Below are 19,148 nucleotides of genomic sequence, written 5' to 3' on the forward strand. Positions count from 1 at the left end.
ATCAGAGAATTAAAATACTATTTTTAAGAGTGGTTTTAAAAGAATTCTTTAAAGAATTAAGCATGCCGTATGTGAAGAAATAAACTATAGAAGTGTCTACTGAAGAACATCTTTCCTTTTTTTTTTTTCAGATTAATGTGTGGAAAACAGAGTTGAATCATGTCTTGCCCTCACCCCTCTATCAAATAGAAACTTGGCTCCAGGGGGTGGAGGAGCTTATAGATGAAGATTTGCCAGCCTCCCAGGATTACTATGAAGCCATGGCTCTAATGCAAGAGAAAATGACTTTATTCCAGGTTGGAAAAGAAAAAAGAAACATGGAAAAATCTGTGCTTTGTTAGGAACTGTTCTTGAGGAAGATGTTCCTAGAAAGGAGGGAAGGAAGTATAGTGGGTATTTGAGGATGGTTTAGGTGATTCCCCTGGAGATTTTTGGGTCCCAAAAGTTACCTTCAGTTTCTTGATGAGCGTTGTGCTAGTTTAAGGTGGAAACAATAAGAAAAGTCCAGTAAAGTCTGGACTCTGTAAAGTCTGGCAGAAAAGGAGAGGGGAGACTGTTTTAAAACATAGAAGATTGGGTTCTCACTAAGATGATATGAAAGAATTTGATAGGTGAGATTTTTAGCATTTGAGCCCACAAAGGAATGGAAAATACATCTGAAAACAAAAGATTTTGATAAAGCTGTTACCAAAGAAACTGCAGTCCGCCTCTCTGTAAAATGGTCCAGTTTAAAACATTTATGATGAAAATATTTATTTACAACATTTTAGTTAAACATGAAAGGGCTTTATGATTTTTGTTTTGAAGAAAGATGCAATGCATGCACAGAGCAAATGAGCTGAACAGGCCTTCAATTACAGTGTTTGGCAATAAATCTGGTTGTATCATGCTAAATTCCTTTTCAGAGTCTGATGGATAAATTTGACTGTCATTTGAATACTCTCCTGACATTTGAAAATAGAGATGAAAAACATTTGCCATTGGTACCACCTAACAAATTGGAGGAAATGAAAAGACGGTTTGTATCACTACCCTTTCACAACTGCTGACACCTTTGTGTTTGAGCACTAACATGGTGCTACAGGGACCAGAAAATACAGATTTTTCGATAATCTCTGACAATAGGTCTTTAAGTCTTGATAACAGTTCCTTCATGTTTTATGTAATAGTAACATTATATCATGCTAACATACTTCCTCTTTTATTGCCTGGTAGGATATGGTGGTGGAAAAAGTTCTGGACGTATAGTCAGAAACTGAGCTCTTTATCTTGGTTGTGGCCAAGTTACTATGTCTTTCTGCACGTTTCCTCATTTGTAAATACAGAGTAATGGTAATCACTCTGTTCATGTCTCACAAGGATACTAGGTGAAATGGCAGGAGGTATATGAAAGCACTTTATAAACTCAAAAAAACTACAGATATGAAGATTATTTAATTTGTGGTTGTCCACATCATCTTCTTTTTTCTCAGTATTCATAAGCAGCTTATTAGAATGATATTAAGAGGGTATTAGCCTTAATAATGAAAGCTGTTAATGTGTAAATGTTGAAATTACAGTTGCATTAAGTTATATGGAAGTTTTCAAATTTAGTAAAATATTTTAGAGATTAACATTTTATTATAGAATTTCTCAATAGGGGAATAGTTTCTTCAGAAAGTGTTCTGTTAAATATTTTTATCTTAGAAATAGCTGTTTTATATCTAGTCACAATGTTTGTTTTACTTTGTTTAAAAAAAAAAGATATGAGGATTCATTTGAGTTCCATGTGTTGAAAAGAAAAAGTTAAAGCCCCAATATTTTTAAAAATGCCAAACAGATTTCTCTCATTTGGCCAACAATATTAAATTAAATTCTAAAACCTGCACTATCTTCCAGAATCAACAACATTTCGGGGGAAAAATTCATTCCACTTCTAGAATTTCATTACTATAAGTGCTCAGTTCTTGGTTTGCTAGATGAAGTGAAATCAAAATTGGTTGTTTGGAACATCAAATACGGGAGCAAAGAATCTGTGGAATTATTGCTGGAAGACTGGCATGTAAGCTGCTTTATTTCATGTCTCAGACAACTGTTCTCCATGGTGCTGGGTTTGCATTTTTCCTTGGCACAATTTCCCTTACCTTTTCAGGTTTTGAGATGAGTTTTCTTGGTAGCTTTCATTAGCTTAAACATTGCCTAGAGAAAAGAATTACTGGTAGTCAAATAACAGACATTGGGAAGAGTAAGAAAGAGAAAACATTATTTAGCACAACAGAGGAGATTTAGTTAACCGGACTAAGTTACATAATAGAGAAAGTTTCAGTGTTATTTCCTTTAAAAAAAATTCCTACTTTCACTTACTGGACATCTTGTTTAATATTTTTCGCCACTCAGATTTATGGTTTTAGTCAAAAATTAAAATTTTCTTCGAACATTTTAATCTTAGCGTTTCAAGTTTTAAGAGTGGGAAAAACAGTGTGTTTTGTCATGAGGCTTTCTGGGGGAGGGGGTTTAGCTCTTGCAATTTATAGGGAAAAAATGTTGCAAATGATTTAAATGTGTGTGTTTATTTGGTAAATTAACACTAAAGCAGGCTGGCCGTGTCATTTCTACAGTTAGGCCTTATTATCCTTCTTTCTGTTTCTCTGTCTTTCTTTTTTTTTTTTGGTCGCGCTGCGTGGCTTGCAGGATCTTAGTTCCTCGACCAGGGATTGAACCTGGAGCCACAGCAGTGAAAGCACTGAGTCCTAACCACTGGACTGCCAGGGAATTCCCTGATTCTCTGTTTTTGGAATGAGGGCCAAAAAGAAAAACCCAAGATTGTAAACTTCAGTGTAAAAATTGGAAAAACATGATGAAGAAAGATTTATTTACAATTTATGATTTAAATACTGTACATTCCTAAACAGGAATCATCATTCTATATTAGACTAGATTTTGAATATTTTAATTTCTTTTTCCTACCTTGATTTTTCATTTTTCCATTTAAATAATCATACCGTTGGCACATAGTGTACAATGAGTTTTTAATTAACTGTATTTTTCCATAGATTTTACTAGCTTAAGGCGCGTAATAACTTGGTTAATGGTATTTCTCAAGAGTTTTTGTGTCATGGATTGTATCTATTTATAACATACTCAACATACCTAATAAAAATTATTCAACATTAATAAAGGCATATGAGATAAGAGAAACTGATATAAATTATGCAATATTAATAAATATGTGTGGTAGGAGATGTTGAAATTGTTATAAATACTTGCCTTTTCTCATGAGAGGAAAACCATTTTAGAGCTATGTCACTGCATTAAGATAAACTGTCAGGTCTCATACCTATATATTGCTTATGTCTCTTAGACCTTAACTATCTCTCTTCATGAACTACTCTTCTTCTTTTCCTACCCAAATATGTAGTATTAAAACTGTAAAGAAATTTTGGTGCCTAAGTGCTTCATCAATGTGTATATGTCTCTATCTGGATTTCTTGACACATTTTTAAAAATACAAACTGTCAACATGTTTTATTTTCATTTTTTTCCCCAGAAATTTATTGAAGAAAAAGAGTTCTTAGCTCAACTTGAAGCTTCTTTTCAAAAATGTGAAGAAATTCATAAGAATTTGGGTAAAGCTATACAATTACTTTTTGATGGAATGACCATCACTTAAAAATAGCATTTCATTTGTTTTGCTTTCTTTGTGTACCTTAATGTTTTAGAAATTGGTTTTACATATGTGTTTTCTTTAGAAAATTCTTGCATCCACTTTTAATATTGTTAGTGTACATATTTATTTCACCACTGTCAATTAGTATGCAAGTATTTTTCTTAGCAGTATTATTCTATTAATGAAAAACTGTTTTCTAAAATTACTTTCTTGTTTTGTTAACCTTATAGCTGGAGAATATCCAAATATTAGTAAACAATATACAATGGTGGAATATCATTTTTGCATGTATAGAAAAAATATATATAATGTGAAGTCCACTCTACAAAAAGTTCTGGCATGTTGGACAATTTATGTGGAAAAGCTTCGTTTACTAAAGGCTTGTTTTGAGGAAACAAAGAAGGAACAGATGAAAGAGGTATTTTCAGTCTAATAGCACCTGCTCAATTTTACTTTTTTTCATTTTGTTTGGAGACTCTCGTTTTCAATCCAAAAATGAGAGGCCAGGAACAAGTAAGCATGACTGTTGGAAAAATTCTCCAAAGTTTTGGAAAGTTTAGTTTCTTTCTCATGTAATCGCTAAAAGGAATTTTTCTCTTCGTTATAGGTTTTACACACATGCGCACGCACACGCACACACACACACACACACACAGAGCTTTATTGGGGTATAATTTACATACACAGTATAGCTTTTGGAAGATATATTGCTAAGTTCCTTGGAAGGGAAATAAAAGATGTGGAGTAGTAGATAGCTTATAGATACATTTAAAATAAATGAATGTTTTAGAAAGTTTTTTTTTTTTCCATTTGGGTGCATACCTTTCAGTTCTAAAACCTTTCTGACTTTCTGGAGGAGGAAAAACAAAATAGCTTACTTATGTGGAGAAGTATAGAAGAAATTGTGGAGTAATTCACTCTTGTTTTTATTTGCTATTTATGTAATAACCTGTTTTATGATTATTCTCTGAAGTAGTTTTTCTTTCTTTCATTTGTTTTCCTCTGTTGTAAATAAATGTAGACAGCCTCTCAGATTAAACATTTTCCAAATAGAAGCTAAAGTTACTTAACAGAAAACAGGCTGTTCGTATGAAAGTGAAGTTTCTGATAAGTACATGAGTGCAAAAAGAATATTTGAGTGAATCATTATTTCTTCCTGTCACCTCTGTTGATACCAGAATTTCACATCTTTGGCTTTCAATAGCTCTTCTGTCTTTAAAGTTCTTGTATTAAAATTCACATTTCTCTGAGGAAATAGCACTTTAAGCCTTAGAATTTCCAAACTCTGTGCTGAGGTGACCTGAGTTGCCAAAAAGAACTCTCAAGATAATTTAAAATTTGAGGGAGACAAAGCAACATCTGTCTGCTGGACACCACACAAATTACTACTAAGTTGTTTGGACCTGACTACTTAACAATGAGAACTGTTAGATAATTCTTCTAGCCTAGGGAATCCATGAAAAATTACTGAGACATTAAGGGGGCCACGAACTGAAAAAGTTTGAGAACCTTTGCTGTAAGCTCATCAGCCACTTAGAAAGATAGAAGATCAGATGCTTCCTGAAAGTCCGGGACCAAGAGTGATAACAGGCAGCCAGCACCTGCCAGTTAGTGATCAGGGATGAAGCGCTCAGCCAACAGGGAGAGTCAAAGTCTCTGCAAAAACCTTACGCTCACTTTTTTTTTTTTAATTTATTTATTTTATTTTATTTTTAGCTGCATCGGGTCTTCATTGCTGCACGTGGGCTTTCTCTAGTTGCGGCAAGCAGAGGCTACTCTTCCTTGTGGTGTACCGGCTTCTCACTGCGGTGGCTTCTCGTTGCAGAGCACGGGCTCTAGGCGTGCAGGCTTCAGTAGTTGTGATGCACGGCCTCAGTAGTTGTGGCACACCGGCTTAGTTGCTTTGCGGCATGTGGGATCTTCCCAGACCAGGGCTCGAACCCATGTCCCCTGGCAGGGACCCATCTGGCAGGCAGATTCTTAACCACTGCGCCACCAGGGAAGCCCCCTCACACTCACTTTTGCTTTACAGTCAACCTTGGTGAAGATCTATTATAAATAATGAAAAGACAAATAGTATGTCATTAAAATATTACATTGCTTATACGTTTTGTAGGTTCCCTTTGAGACACTGTCCCAGTGGAATCTAGAACATACTACTTTAAATGAAGTGGGAAATTTCTTAATTCAAGTCAGCAATGATGAAGTTGGATCATCTATTTCTAAAGAACTGAGGAGACTGAATAAAAGATGGAGAAAGTTTATTACAAAAACTCAGCTTGTAAGTTTTTTTTTGGTAACAGCTTCATTGAGGTATAATTTCCATACATACAATTCACTCATTTACTGTGCATAACTCAGTGGTTTTCAGGTGAAATATTTAGAGTTGTGCAGCCATCACCATGATCAACTTTAGAACATTTTCATCACCTCATAAAGAAACTTGTACCCATTACCAGTCACTCTTCATTTTCTCCCAATGTCCCCAGCTCTAAAGATTTCCCTATTCTGGATATTTCACATAAATGTGGTCATATAATACGTAGTCTTTTGTTTCTGGCTTTTTTCAGTTAGTGTAATGTTTTCAAAGTTCATTTTGTAACATGTGTCAGTACTTCATTCCTTTTTATTGGCAAATAATAATCCATTGTATGGATATGCCACATTTTATTTATTCATTGATCAGTTGATGAGCATTTGGCTTCTTTCCACTTTTTTGACTATTATGAATAATGCTGATATAACCATTCATGTACAGGTTTTTGCGTGGATATACAGCATACAGATTTCTAGTTGAAATTCATTTACCATTAAAGAATAACGTTAAGCATTTTTGCCTACTAGATTTCAGGGTCCTTGAGAACATACACTAAGCTTTATTTATCTTTATATTTAGTATAGTGCTTCATAAAAGCATACCTTTAATAAATAATTTTTGAACTTGAATTATTAAATTATTCTATTTCTTATTTTTAACAATTTGAGACTGAGGTGTTGTATGGGAAATTTTATAACGTTGTTACTAACTGATAAATCCTAAAACTATATTGAATATATTATGTTCATTTATTGTTGTTAATCATATATCTTAGCATAAAAATATAGGCATTATATTTCATGACATTAATTTTTTATAGGAAATGAACCTGCCCCTTATAAAAAAGCAAGATGAGCCCTTTCTTGACAATTCTGGAAATACTCAACTATCTAAAGAAGAGAAACTAACTGCTGATTTTTCAACAGATATGTCAATAGAACTTCCTGAAAATCGCAGTCAGAATATTATGGTAAATAGTCATACTTTATGTATTTCACTTGTATATAGAAATAATTTAACTTTGCTGGTTTTCTTTTGAAAAAACCATATTGTTGAAACAGTGGTAAATGGATCATTAGATAACATTTAAAGTATGGTCATTTTCCAATAAAATGCCTAAGTGGTTCCCTCATGCAGTGGTCTTCAGTGTTAAAGCCCTGGGCGTCTCACTCACTGAGGAGTCTGCAGACACGCAGAAGCAGTCATGACTTCTGAGCTGTGGAAATGGAGCTGATATTTTCTTCAGATTGCTTCTGACTAGTGTTCAGAAATTGTCCGGCTTTAGGCTAGCCACTGGTCTGTGTCTTGCTTCCTTTCTGTAAAATGGAGGGAAATAAAATCTTTATTTCTTGCTTTGTTGGGTAATTCAGAGGATGACTTTAGATTATAGATAAGAATATGGAACAGAAACGACAACAAAAAAATCATACACATGTAAAGTGTAACACCTATGATTTTGGAAGTGTGCCTCCTTCAGAATAGTAACTTATATAGTTTTAAAGAAAGTAATTTTTTTTTTAATTAATTAATTAATTTATTTTTGGCTGTGTTGGGTCTTCGTTTCTGTGCAAGGGCTTTCTCCAGTTGTGGCAAGCGGGGGCCACTCTTCATCGCAGTGCGCGGGCCTCTCACTATCGTGGCCTCTCTTGTTGGGAGCCCAGGCTCCAGACGCGCAGGCTCAGTAGTTGTGGCTCACGGGCCTAGTTGCTCCACGGCATGTGGGATCTTCCCAGACCAGGGCTCAAACCCGTGTCCCCTGCATTGGCAGGCAGATTCTCAACCACTGCGCCACCAGGGAAGCCCAAGAAAGTAATTTTTAACTGGCTTTGGCCAGTTGTCATGATGGAGTGCCCATGTTTTCCCACCGTGAAAAGACATAATCAAAGAAGATATTGAAAAATCTGAATTTGTGCAATATGCTTTTAGAATAGAAGAATATAGAATATTTTTCTCATACATTTAAAATATGATCTGATTGAAAACAACTTTAAGAATGTGTCTGTCATGTAAAGCTGTAGCATATCAACCTGTAGGATATTGAGAGATTATTAATGGGAAAAGGCTTAATTTTGTTGAAATTTGATTCTGATGTTTCACAACTACTATTGCTAATAGCTGTATTTAATTAAATTGTATACAAGTTTTAGAAATGTGTTTATAGAGTCAATACCCTAATTTTCTAAGCTCTAATCTTCTTATCTGTAAAATGGAGATAACAGTAACTAACTGATAGGGATGATATCATTCTGAAGAAAATTTTTGTGAACAAATCTTTTAATTTTTAAAGTGATATATGCTTAGATAACTAATGAGAACATACTGTATAGCACAAGGAACTCTATACTTAATGCACTGTGGTGACCTAAATGGGAAGGAAATCCAAAAAAGAGGGGATATATGTGTAACTGATTCATTTTGCTGTACAGCAGAAACTAACACAACATTGTAAAGCAACTATACTCCGATAAATAAAAAAAAATAAAGCTATATATGCTATCATAAAGTATTGTTATCATTGTCCAAAAAGTAGATCTTAAATCATTAAAATATGTTGACTTAGCACTTGTTTTTATTTTTTTATTTGTTTTGGCATGATAGTTTAGTATGCATTTTAACTAAACTTTATAAAGATAATATTAAAACATTGAGTTTAAAAAACAGCCATTGTTTTTGAGGTTTTCATTGTTCAATTAATTCGCTATAGGGATATAACTTTTTTAAATTGAAAATTATAATGTAAATGTTACCATTTTCATAGTGATAATTTTGAATGTTGTAGGCTGGGGAAGAACATGAAAAAGAAAATGAAGAATTTACAGGGACACTGAAAGTGGCTGAAGAGGTTGAAAAACTGGTTGGACAAGTGGAAATCTGGGAGGCGGAAACCACATCTGTTTTGGATCTTCTGAGACAGCTAGGTGATGTAGATACCTCAGTGGAAGAATCTTTGCAGGTATGAGTGGAAAAAGTATTAAAAAGACAGCTTTTATGGTTGTAGGCTTATGTATTAAGATAAAAAGTTTTAAAGGAAACAGTAATAAGACTACTGTTAGAATTTTCTTTGTTGGGGTTTTTAAAAAATGGCGTGGAATCTCAACCCTGGATCATTTGCTGTGATTTTGCTTGAAGACAGAGGATAGATTTGAAGACTAATAATACCTTAGGATTTTAAATTCTTGAACTAATTTTCCCAGCTACAGGATGGAGATTAAAATATTCTCTTGTATCAGAGGGCAATGAGATGAGTGAGTTCAGTCTCCTATAGCTCAGTGCAGTGCTAATGTAAGAGATTATACAACCTATGCTTTGAAAGATCAACCCCTTATTAAGCTTTCCCTTCCTTACCTGTTGCAGGGAGGGGCTGAATGTTGTTAAAACTCTGTTCTGTCTTTATTCTCAGGCAGTGGACTCATTGAAAAGCAATGAGGCAACAGTGTATTTTAATATCGCTCAGTTCTCCCTGGAAAGAAGTTACAGTTGAGGTTTTACTGAGTTCCAGCTCAGCTATAAAATTTACAGAGCATGTCATAAGTTACAACCAGATGGAAGGTTCTTGGGATAAAGGAACATTTGTGTAATTCTTTTAAATCTACGTTTCTGAAAGGTGTATATGTAGAATTTTGTGTTTTCATTGTTTATAAGAGTAATACTTTTTATTGCTTTGAAAATATTATATAAACTTACCTGTGCCATCTGCCAGTGCTTTTCTAATTTTATTTTTGTATTTATTTATTTGCTGTATCTGGAATTTATTTTCGTGAAATAAATGAGTAAGAAATGAGAAATTCAATATTAAAAAAATATTTCAAAGCTATAACAATGATCCCTGTTATAAACAGTGAAAACACAAACAAGCTGAAGTATACTTCCGTTAAGAAGAAATTAAGTAGATCTTTGTTGGATCAAGATATATTGTAAAGTAAGAAATGCAAGTTGCTGAGCAGTATGGGTGATGTGATCCTTTCAGTATTTTTAAAAACAGTTGCTTTTTTAAACTTTATGCATTTATATCTATAGAAAAATATCTGTAAGCATATACAAATAGCTAACTCTGTGTGTCTTGATCCTGCATTATGCCCAGCTCTTAGTACATTTCCTGGTACCTAGTAGATATAAAGTAAATATTTTTTAAATGAATGTGTGCATGATTGATTAAATGACAGTTAAGGGAGGGATGGGGAAGAAGAGGAACTTTTTCTTTATGTGCTGTATACCTCTCCATTCTTTGAGTTTTTGACAGGAGCTTTTGTTACTTTTATGATTCAAAATAGAAAAAATTGAAGTTACAAATGAATGAGCTAACTTTAGAACATTTAAATAATGTCTAAAAGTATAAAGAGGAAAATAAAAATCACCATAGTTCCACTGCTCTAAGATAGATAAGATCAACATTTACATAGTTGATATCACACAATATAATTTCTATTTTATCATACCCATGCCACCTCTGAGTTGTAATTAAAAATGTTTTTTGTTAATTTGATAACTGAAAAGTGGTAACTCATTATTTTAATTTGTACTTATTTGATTACATGTAAGATTGAACTGTCTTTCATATATTCATTAGCCATTTGTTTCTGTGAATTATATCTGTTTTTGTATTTTCTGAATTATCTTTGGGATCTTAGTATTTTTCTTACTGAATTTATAAGCTCTGAATCATGACCCATTTTCATTTGTGTGGCATATATTTTTACCAAGTTGTTGACTTTTAAGTTGTTTGTTTTATTTCACATAGAAAATTTTTGTATTTATTTAGTCATCTCTGTCTCTTATGCCTAAAAAGGCCCTCCGCACCCAGGGAGCAGATCCATTTTCATGGATAATTTCTTCTTTTCTAGCTTCATATTTTGTATATAATTTTCTAATTCATCTGAAATTTATTTTTGGTATGTTGTATAAAGCATGGTTCTAAAAAGATGTTTTCCAATAGCCATTTTCTCCAATAACATTTATTGAACTCCCTTCTGACTGATTAGACTTACAACAATCTCTTTTTAAGGTTTATTACTACTCTCTCAACTTATTTTCTCTCTATTGGCATTGTATTTCTTCTAGTCTTTATTTTATTGAAGTGCTTATTATATTAAAAAAATCTATAAAAGACTGTTGCTCAGAATCTGATTATAAATATAAAATTTCAAAATGAATGTTTAAAATAACATTTTTTAGACTATAAATTTGCCTCATTTTGGATTAATAGTTAACTTTTTATGATTTCCTGATGAGATTGTTAGGGTTAATGTTTAACATAATCCGAATATTTATTGTGATCTCACTTTAATTTGTTTTAATAGCATCTTATTGCCAAAGGCTCTATGTATGAAGAGCTTGTGTCTAGAACTGATGACACTTTACAAATGGATGTGCAAAATGTTTCAAGCCAGGAGTCTCTTCAGTATGTGATCACAGCTGGGCTTCAAGCAAAGATTCAAGAAGCTAAAGAGAAAGTCCAGGTCTCTCTTTAATAGTCCCTATTTAGTAAATTTAGTCTTTAAAACTGAGTGGTCAGTGAGAAGGCAGGGAAGAGGGGGGGATTGCCTTGTAGTTTGGAAATGTTTTATAAAATATTAATTTTGCCTTATATTTTATTTCTTTATTATTTCGAGCATGTTGGAAAATATCAGTATAATAAATAGGATGTTCTTATGTCTAGTGGGAAAATATGAGTTGCTACTCAAAGAAAATATTTATTAACTTATGAGTTTTCTAAGAAGTTGGGCTAAGTGTTAAGTTGAGAATTTTTTGTCATCACAGATCAATATGGTAAAATTAGTAGCAGTGTTGAAGAACTCAACTGATGTTTCCCCAGACCTGGATGTCAGGCTGAAGGTGGAAGAATCACAGAAGGAACTTGAATCATACATTACAAGGGCTGAACAATTACTTGGCCAAAGAGAGAGCCAGAGAGGACTAATTTCAAAATACAAGGTGCGGCTCTTTCAACCATCAAATGTAGGACATTTATCATTAGTAGATATAAATCTACCTCATTTGAAATCAAGATGGTTCCATCACTGTAATTATAACAAAGTTATTGTAACTTTAAAAAATTTCCAAGTTTTATACATTGTTCCCCAGAAACTCTTAAAAATAAACATTCAAACGAAGATTTTTTTTAATTCACATTTTACTGTATGAATGAACTCAGTGGTATAGTGTAAAAAGCATGGCTGACTTCTATGACATTGAGCAAGAATCTAATTTCTCTGGCTTTTTTAATCAAATAAAATGGACATAATAATTCTAGTCTTATCCAGCTGCCAATAAATGAAAATAAGGTATGTGAAGAAACTTTGAGTGGTTAAAATTCCCCAAATGTAAAATAAAACCTCTATTATTAAAATGCTTTGGTAAAAGCTACTTATGAACATATGCTTATCAGCAGTTAAAGATCCAATAGTGTTTTGTATGGAGACAGTTTTAGGTTGACTTTTCATGGTCTGATAGGCAGCTTAAGATGTATTGAAATCAAGAGGTACAAACTACTGTGTATAAAATAAATAAGCTCCAAGGATATATTGTACAGCACAGAAAATATAGCTATTATTTTATAACTTTAAATGGAGTATAATCCATAAAAGCATCAAATCATTATGTTGTATACCTGAAATTAATATAATATTGTAAATCAATTATACCTTAAAAAAAAAAAGATGTGTCCAAAGCAGACTCACTATTAACTAACACTGGAGGTACTTGGGGATATGAAATAAGAGTAAAACAAGGTCTCTACCCTTGGAGGTTGGACAGGTAGAGAAATATGTGTTCTTTCCTTCATTCATTTATTCAGCATTTAACAAGTTTATTGAACATTTAAAATGAGCTAGGCATTTTGGGGGAGATAAAGATGAAGTAAATCCAGAACAGTAATAGACTAACAGACATAGAAAACAAACTATGGTTACCAAAGGGGATAGTGGTGGGGTATGGGGGGGGAGATAAATTAGGAATTTGGGATTAACATATACACATTAAGTATATATAAAATAATCAACAAGGTCCTATTGTATAGCACAGGGAATTCTACTCAATACCTTGTAATAACCTATAATGGAAAGGAATCTGAAAAAGAATATATATATATTACTTTGCTGTACACTTGAAACTAACACAGCATTGTAAATTAACTATACTTCAATTTAAAAAAAAAAGATGAAGTAAAGCAATACTGCCAGCGCTACTGTGTACAGTTTTTTCAGGAAAAGGAGCTCCTACAGGAGCCTCTCTTCATTCTCCTTGTGGTCTCCTTCTCTTGTCTGGGCTCAACCCTCTTCTGGCTTTCTGGACTGTTAACCGTATTGGACCCTAATATCAGGTATTTCAGCATTGCTTTTCCCACAGCCATCTTATGCTGCTTGCACCTTGCCGGCCACCAGCTTTGACCAATTCCCACTGTCTTTTTTCCCCTCTTCTACTCCCATATGCTGAGAGTGCTGAACTAAACTTAAGAGTCAGTTGTTCTTTTAAGTAATCACTAGGCTGAATTTCAAAAGGACAGATACGGTCAGCTGAGGAAAGAGGGAAGAAAAAGAAAAAGCAGAGGCCGCAGGCCCCTCCTCTACCAGAGAGAGGAGTTACAGTGTCAGTTTTTGCACCATTTTCCTCTCCCTGACCATCTTCCTTTTGGAATCTGAGGCCAGGGATTTCCACCCTTTTGTCTCTGGCATTTAGTGAAGTAGATCCATTTTCACAGCAGAAGCAGAATCCCTGCCCTGCCAGGTACTGCCCTGAGACCCCCTGGGACTCCTGGGACACATGGGTGGTAGGAGCCCCCTTCCTGCACACAGTGCTAGCATGTCTTCCCTGGCCGTAAATCTAGCAATCCTCACAGAGGCTTTGGAAGGAGGTTCCTGGGCGCTCAGGTTGTACCTTTTCTGCAGGAGACCCATAATAAATATGTAATAAGTATATGAATGACTTCCCACCCTGCTTAATTGCCTTCTCCCCCACAATTACTTTCATCTTCTGATAGATTTTTCTGCCCTTTCACAGACCCCAGACTATTTTTGTTCTGTCATTTGGTAGTTACCTAAGCCAGGTTTCTGTTCTTATAGAGTATTGCCAGGTAATATTCTATAAGAGTAGGTAAGTGTGAAGTAAGGGACTAACACATTCCTGGGAAGGCAGACCCCATCCCCATCTCCTGCTGTTCCTTCCCTGGGATGGGACTGCGATTATGGTTGGCCCTGGGCAAAACTTTGAAGTCCATGATAAGGGGATGTTGCCTCCTTGCAGTATAAAATGCTTATGCACAATATTAAATATTTGCTATCTTAACCCTACTATAAATTGTATCTTATTGCAACACTGATCTCTAATACAAGCTGGTATACTCTTAATATTGTATTACTTATGAAGTGTGGTCGTCTGCTCAATACTTAAGAATTTTAGAGGATACTTTGCCAGTGGCTCATAATAAGCCTTTCAGTAAGCCTTTTAAATATTTATCAAAGGGGTACCAAAAACCATGTTGAGTATCTTAAGGAAGTCTTTATCCTGGCCTCAAATGTGTAACTACATTTGAATAATGAATATTTTGCAATTCTTTTCAAAAGAATTCAAGGGATACAAAAGGGAGATCAACCTCAATCTACAAAGAGAAGTCTCCCCTAAATCTTCAAATAGTCTTCATGGAGTCCTTTCCTGGTTCTACATGTTAAAGACTCTAAAATTCTACCTGTTAAATTAGCTTTGAGGACGTGGCAGTAGAATAAGGCTTTCATGTTCTTGTTTGTGGTTTTATTTTTAGGAAGCACTAATAATTTTTAATACTAAAAGTCTGGCCAAGTATTTGAAAGCTGTTGAAGAATTGAAAAATAATGTAACTGAGGATGTAAAGCTGTCTTTGGAAGAAAAGAGTAGAGATATCTGTGCCAAGTGGGAGGTAAGAACATGCATATGTGTCTGGAGCTTATGCTTATAGATCTGACCCTGGACCTGTTTGTCATCAGAGTCATCTTTGGTGGTCCCTTGTCTGCCCCGTATCACGGAGGGCTGATCACTGTAGGCTGTGGTTCTCAGGCCCGGCATCAGCTGGCTTCTGTCTGTGTTCATCCAATGACAGCAGTGTTTGGAGATTAAAGGGTGATTGGAAGGTGGAAAAGGAAGAGTCCAATGGCTTTCTTTCCCTTTCTCTCTTGCACAGTGTCTCTGGCAGCTGTGTCTCCCCCTGGCTGCAGGTTCCATGGATGCAGCTTCTGATGGGTGACCATTCTGCCTGGGCTCTGCTGAAGCCTCCAGCCTAGGGTGGTAGCAGCTTTCTGCCGATGCTAATCTCTGTATTACCTTACCGTCCCCTCTTTGGCTTTCATCTCTTAAAATCGATTCCTTGCATTTAATTCCCTCTGAGTTAAATATTTAATGTTTTCTGGTTTCCTGGTTGGATCCTGACTAAGACAACTTATTGACACATATAAACATATAGAGTTTGATAGAAAATAGGTATAGGCTTTGGTGGCTAACAGACCTGGATCCAGCAGCTATGACCTTGGGCAAGTTGCTTACTGGGAGCTTCAGTGATAAGATGGGAATAATTCCACCTACTTGGCAGGATTGTTGCAAGGATTTATATAAAGCACCTACCACAGAGATTGTGTTTAGTAAATGGTATTTAGTATTAAGTGTGTGCATGTGTGTGTGTGAATATATGGGGAGAGAGAGAGAATAAGGTAATATAATTGAATATCTACTGTTAAAGGCCTTCTTAAAACACATTTTAAAATAAACTTTTAGAACAATTTTAGATTTACAAAATTATTACAAAGGTAATACAGAGAGTTCCAATATACCCATGACCAGTTTCCCCTGTTATTAACATCTTACATTAATATGGTACCTTTGTCACAATTAAAGGACTAATATTGATAGATTATTAACTGAAGTTTATACTTTATTCATATTTCCACAGTTTTCCCCTAATGTCCTTTTACATCTGTTCTGGAATCCCATTCAGGCTACACATTGTAGTTACTTGATATTTCTCCATAGGCTCAGATATGTGTTTTGTAATATTTTCTCCCAGTCTGCAGCTTGTCTTTTAATTCTAACAGTGTCTTTCACAGCTAAAACACATTTTTAGTTATTGAAAGAAAAAAAAATATGTTTCTGGTATATTTTAAAACATCCTCCCCAAAGATACATGGATGAATCACAAGTTCACATAAGCTCTGTTTCTATCCTTTGTTACAACAAATATTTTTGTGTTTCTAATGGAAATCTTTTCAGTATATCCTATTATGGTTAATACGTGCCTTTGGTTTTTTTTTTTTTTTCTTGGCAGTCGCTTCATCATGAAATGTCTTTGTATATTCAACAACTAAAAATAGACATTGAAAAAGAAAAACTTAGTGACAATATTGCAAAACTCGAAAAACAAATAAATAAAGAAAAGAAACTAATTCGCAGAGGAAGGACCAAGGGTCTCATCAAGGAACATGAGGTAAAAACCTGTTCCCATTCAAATTTTGTTATCATTGTGGGGTTTATCTTAAATGGTTTAGTATGCCCTTGGCTAGGGTTAAATCTGCTCTGAAAATTACTTCAGCCCTTTTGTCCCCTGGGGATCATCGCTTCTGCAGTCCAAGCTCTAGCTAAAGCCCATGCTTCTTGTTTTTTGGAAGTGAGAAAAATTCAGAATTGAGTTAATATTTCTTCTTTATATATCTCAGTGGCCCCTGTCCTGAGACTCTGGTTACAAGATGTGTCACCTGCTATTGAAGTTCCCATAGTTACTTTTGTAAGGACGGTGTCCTCAGAAACACGGCTTTTGTGAAAGATACCAAATCAGGATATAAACCAGCCGGGGCAAATCTAATGGTCTCTTTTTGGTCCTCATCCTGTTTGATTGCTTCTGCATATTTGACAGTCCTGACCCCTCTTTTCATTTCTTTTAAACTTTCTACTGCTGTGGCTCTCTCGATACCAATCTCTCTTGCTTTTTCTTATTTTATTATTTTGGGGGGAGACCTTCTTTTTAGTGTCCTTCACTAATTTTCCTTTTTTACTGTGTTACCCTGATGTCTTAGTTTTGGGGTCTCAGTTTTTGGCCAATTTCATGCTTGCTCCAGGTAGTTGTATGCACTTGGGCGTTTTAACTGCCCTCTCTACAATGATAGCACCTCTCATTATCTCCAGCCTAGTCCTTTCCCCTGAGCTCCAGGTTGTGTTTCTAACCAAGAAGTAGATATCACCAGTGTTCCCCAGAGATCTCCACTTCAGCATGTCCAAAACCAACCAATAATATCTCCTCTTGAACTTTTCTTCCTCTTATGTATCCTGGTTATGAAAGGCATTGCCATCTCAGAACTCCCTCCCCCCTCCCCCTTTCCTTCTCACTCAGCCTTAGTGTAGTCGGTTGCCAGCTCCCATCTGTTACTCTTCAGAAGAGCTGCTTCTTTTCCTTCCTTTCCACCAGCGTTGCCACTTCCCTTAACCTGGGGTCATTTTCTCAGTATGATGGTGGTTGCACTGTCTTCCAGCCCCATCACCAGAGTGATCCCTTTGAACCACAAATCTTATGTCACTGGTTCACCATTACTCCCGGGACATCTCCAAACGCCTCAGAAGGCCACATAAGGCCCTTCACGTGTGGCCCCAGGACACGCCTTCAGCACCCCTCCAGCCATGTCCTTTCAGAACTTCTGGAGCTTTTCTTTTCTCGGCTGCTCCTTCCACTAGGCATGACCTCTCTCCCCTTTTACTTGGAAGGACTCATACGTGTTCTTTCCACCTCTAGCTCAGATGTCTCCTCCATGTGAAGGAGGCTTTCTCTGACTCCTTAAGGCAGGTAGTGGCCCTGTCAGAGCACTTTTTAGATGCACATGGGAGCCTTCACAAGAGCATGATGACCCAAAGAAGTGACCAGAGCAGGAATCTTTTATACCTTTTAGACAAAGAAACAATACATTTGTGAAGAATTGGCAAGACAAAGGAGTTTGGGCTAGGGGTAGTAAAAAGGTGAAGAAGGAACTAGGAAGATAAGGGTTAGGGTACAGGGTTTGTTTGCAGATTCTTTTGGTCCCATCTCTGGGCTGATAGAAACTCTGTCTCCAGTAAAAGAAACTTTATTTCTTGTTTTTAGGCAGAAAAGGGGAAACCTTTTCTGTTTCGTTTTTCTTTTTTTTGGCCATGCTGCGTGGCTTGCGGGATCTTAGTTCCCTGACCAGGGATTGAACCTGGGACCCAGCAGTGAAAGCGCCAAGTCCTAACCACTGGACTGCCAGGGAATTCCCTCTGTGTTTACTGCTTCTTAATTGCCTTCAGTTCAAAATTATTTTCACGTCCTAAACCATAATGGAAAAGAATATGAAAAAGAATGTATATATATGTTTAACTGAATCACTTGGCTATACAGCAGAAACTAACACAACATTGTAAATCAACCGTACTTCAATTTAAAAAAATAATTTTCACATCAAAGAGGCATACGTTGGGTTGACGTGTTCTGGTTTCCTTCACTACATCACTGGGCTGTGGCGAATCCCTTTAGGGCTGACTGCTCGTCTTTGTTTCCAGTGCCCATTCCCACACCAGGCACACAGTGGACGGGCTTATAAAAGAAAGTGTTGGGGTTTTTCTTGTTTTTGTTTTTTTTCCTTTTTTTAAAAACATCTTTATTGGAGTATAATTGCTTTACAATGGTACGTTAGTTTCTGCTTTATAACAAAGTGAATCACCTATACATATACATATATCCCCATATCTCCTCCCTCTTGCATCTCCCTCCCACCCTCCCTATCCCACCCCTCTAGGTGGTCACAAAGCACCGAACTGATCTCCCTGTGCTATGCAGCTGCTTCCCGCTAGCTATCTGTTTTACATTTGGTAGTGTATATATGTCCATGCCACTCTCTCACTTTGTCCCAACTTACCCTTCCCCCTCCCTGTGTCCTCAAGTCCATTCTCTATGTCTGCATCTTTATTCCTGTCCTGCCCCTAGGTTTTTCAGAACCTTTTTCTTTTTTTTTAGTTTCCATATATATGTGTTAGCATACGGTATTTGTTTTTCTCTTTCTGACTTACTTCACTCTGTATGACAGACTCTAGGTCCATCCACCTCACTACAGATAACTCAATTTTGTTTCTTTTTATGGCTGAGTAATATTCCATTGTATATATGTGCCACATCTTCTTTATCCATTCATTTGTCGATGGACACTTAGGTTGCTTCCATGTCCTGGCTGT

At 35.7% G+C, this 19,148-nt stretch overlaps 1 protein-coding gene across 15 annotated transcripts in view; it reads left to right on the forward strand.

Moving 5' to 3' along the window:
- SYNE2 (spectrin repeat containing nuclear envelope protein 2) overlaps window positions 1-19,148 on the forward strand; it is a 319,025-nt gene that overhangs the window by 111,537 nt on the left and 188,340 nt on the right. For all 15 annotated transcript variants that reach the window (XM_059914375.1, XM_059914389.1, XM_059914374.1 and 12 more), the window contains exons 12-23: window positions 132-296; window positions 906-1,018; window positions 1,879-2,041; window positions 3,527-3,605; window positions 3,877-4,064; window positions 5,763-5,927; window positions 6,784-6,933; window positions 8,743-8,916; window positions 11,261-11,419; window positions 11,721-11,894; window positions 14,716-14,850; window positions 16,246-16,404. In XM_059914375.1, coding sequence (XP_059770358.1) covers window positions 132-296; window positions 906-1,018; window positions 1,879-2,041; window positions 3,527-3,605; window positions 3,877-4,064; window positions 5,763-5,927; window positions 6,784-6,933; window positions 8,743-8,916; window positions 11,261-11,419; window positions 11,721-11,894; window positions 14,716-14,850; window positions 16,246-16,404 — 1,824 coding nt within the window. The remainder of the gene's footprint in view (window positions 1-131; window positions 297-905; window positions 1,019-1,878; window positions 2,042-3,526; window positions 3,606-3,876; window positions 4,065-5,762; window positions 5,928-6,783; window positions 6,934-8,742; window positions 8,917-11,260; window positions 11,420-11,720; window positions 11,895-14,715; window positions 14,851-16,245; window positions 16,405-19,148) is intronic.

The sequence above is a fragment of the Balaenoptera ricei genome, chromosome 2 (assembly GCF_028023285.1).
Source record: "Balaenoptera ricei isolate mBalRic1 chromosome 2, mBalRic1.hap2, whole genome shotgun sequence".
NCBI lineage: Eukaryota > Metazoa > Chordata > Mammalia > Artiodactyla > Balaenopteridae > Balaenoptera > Balaenoptera ricei.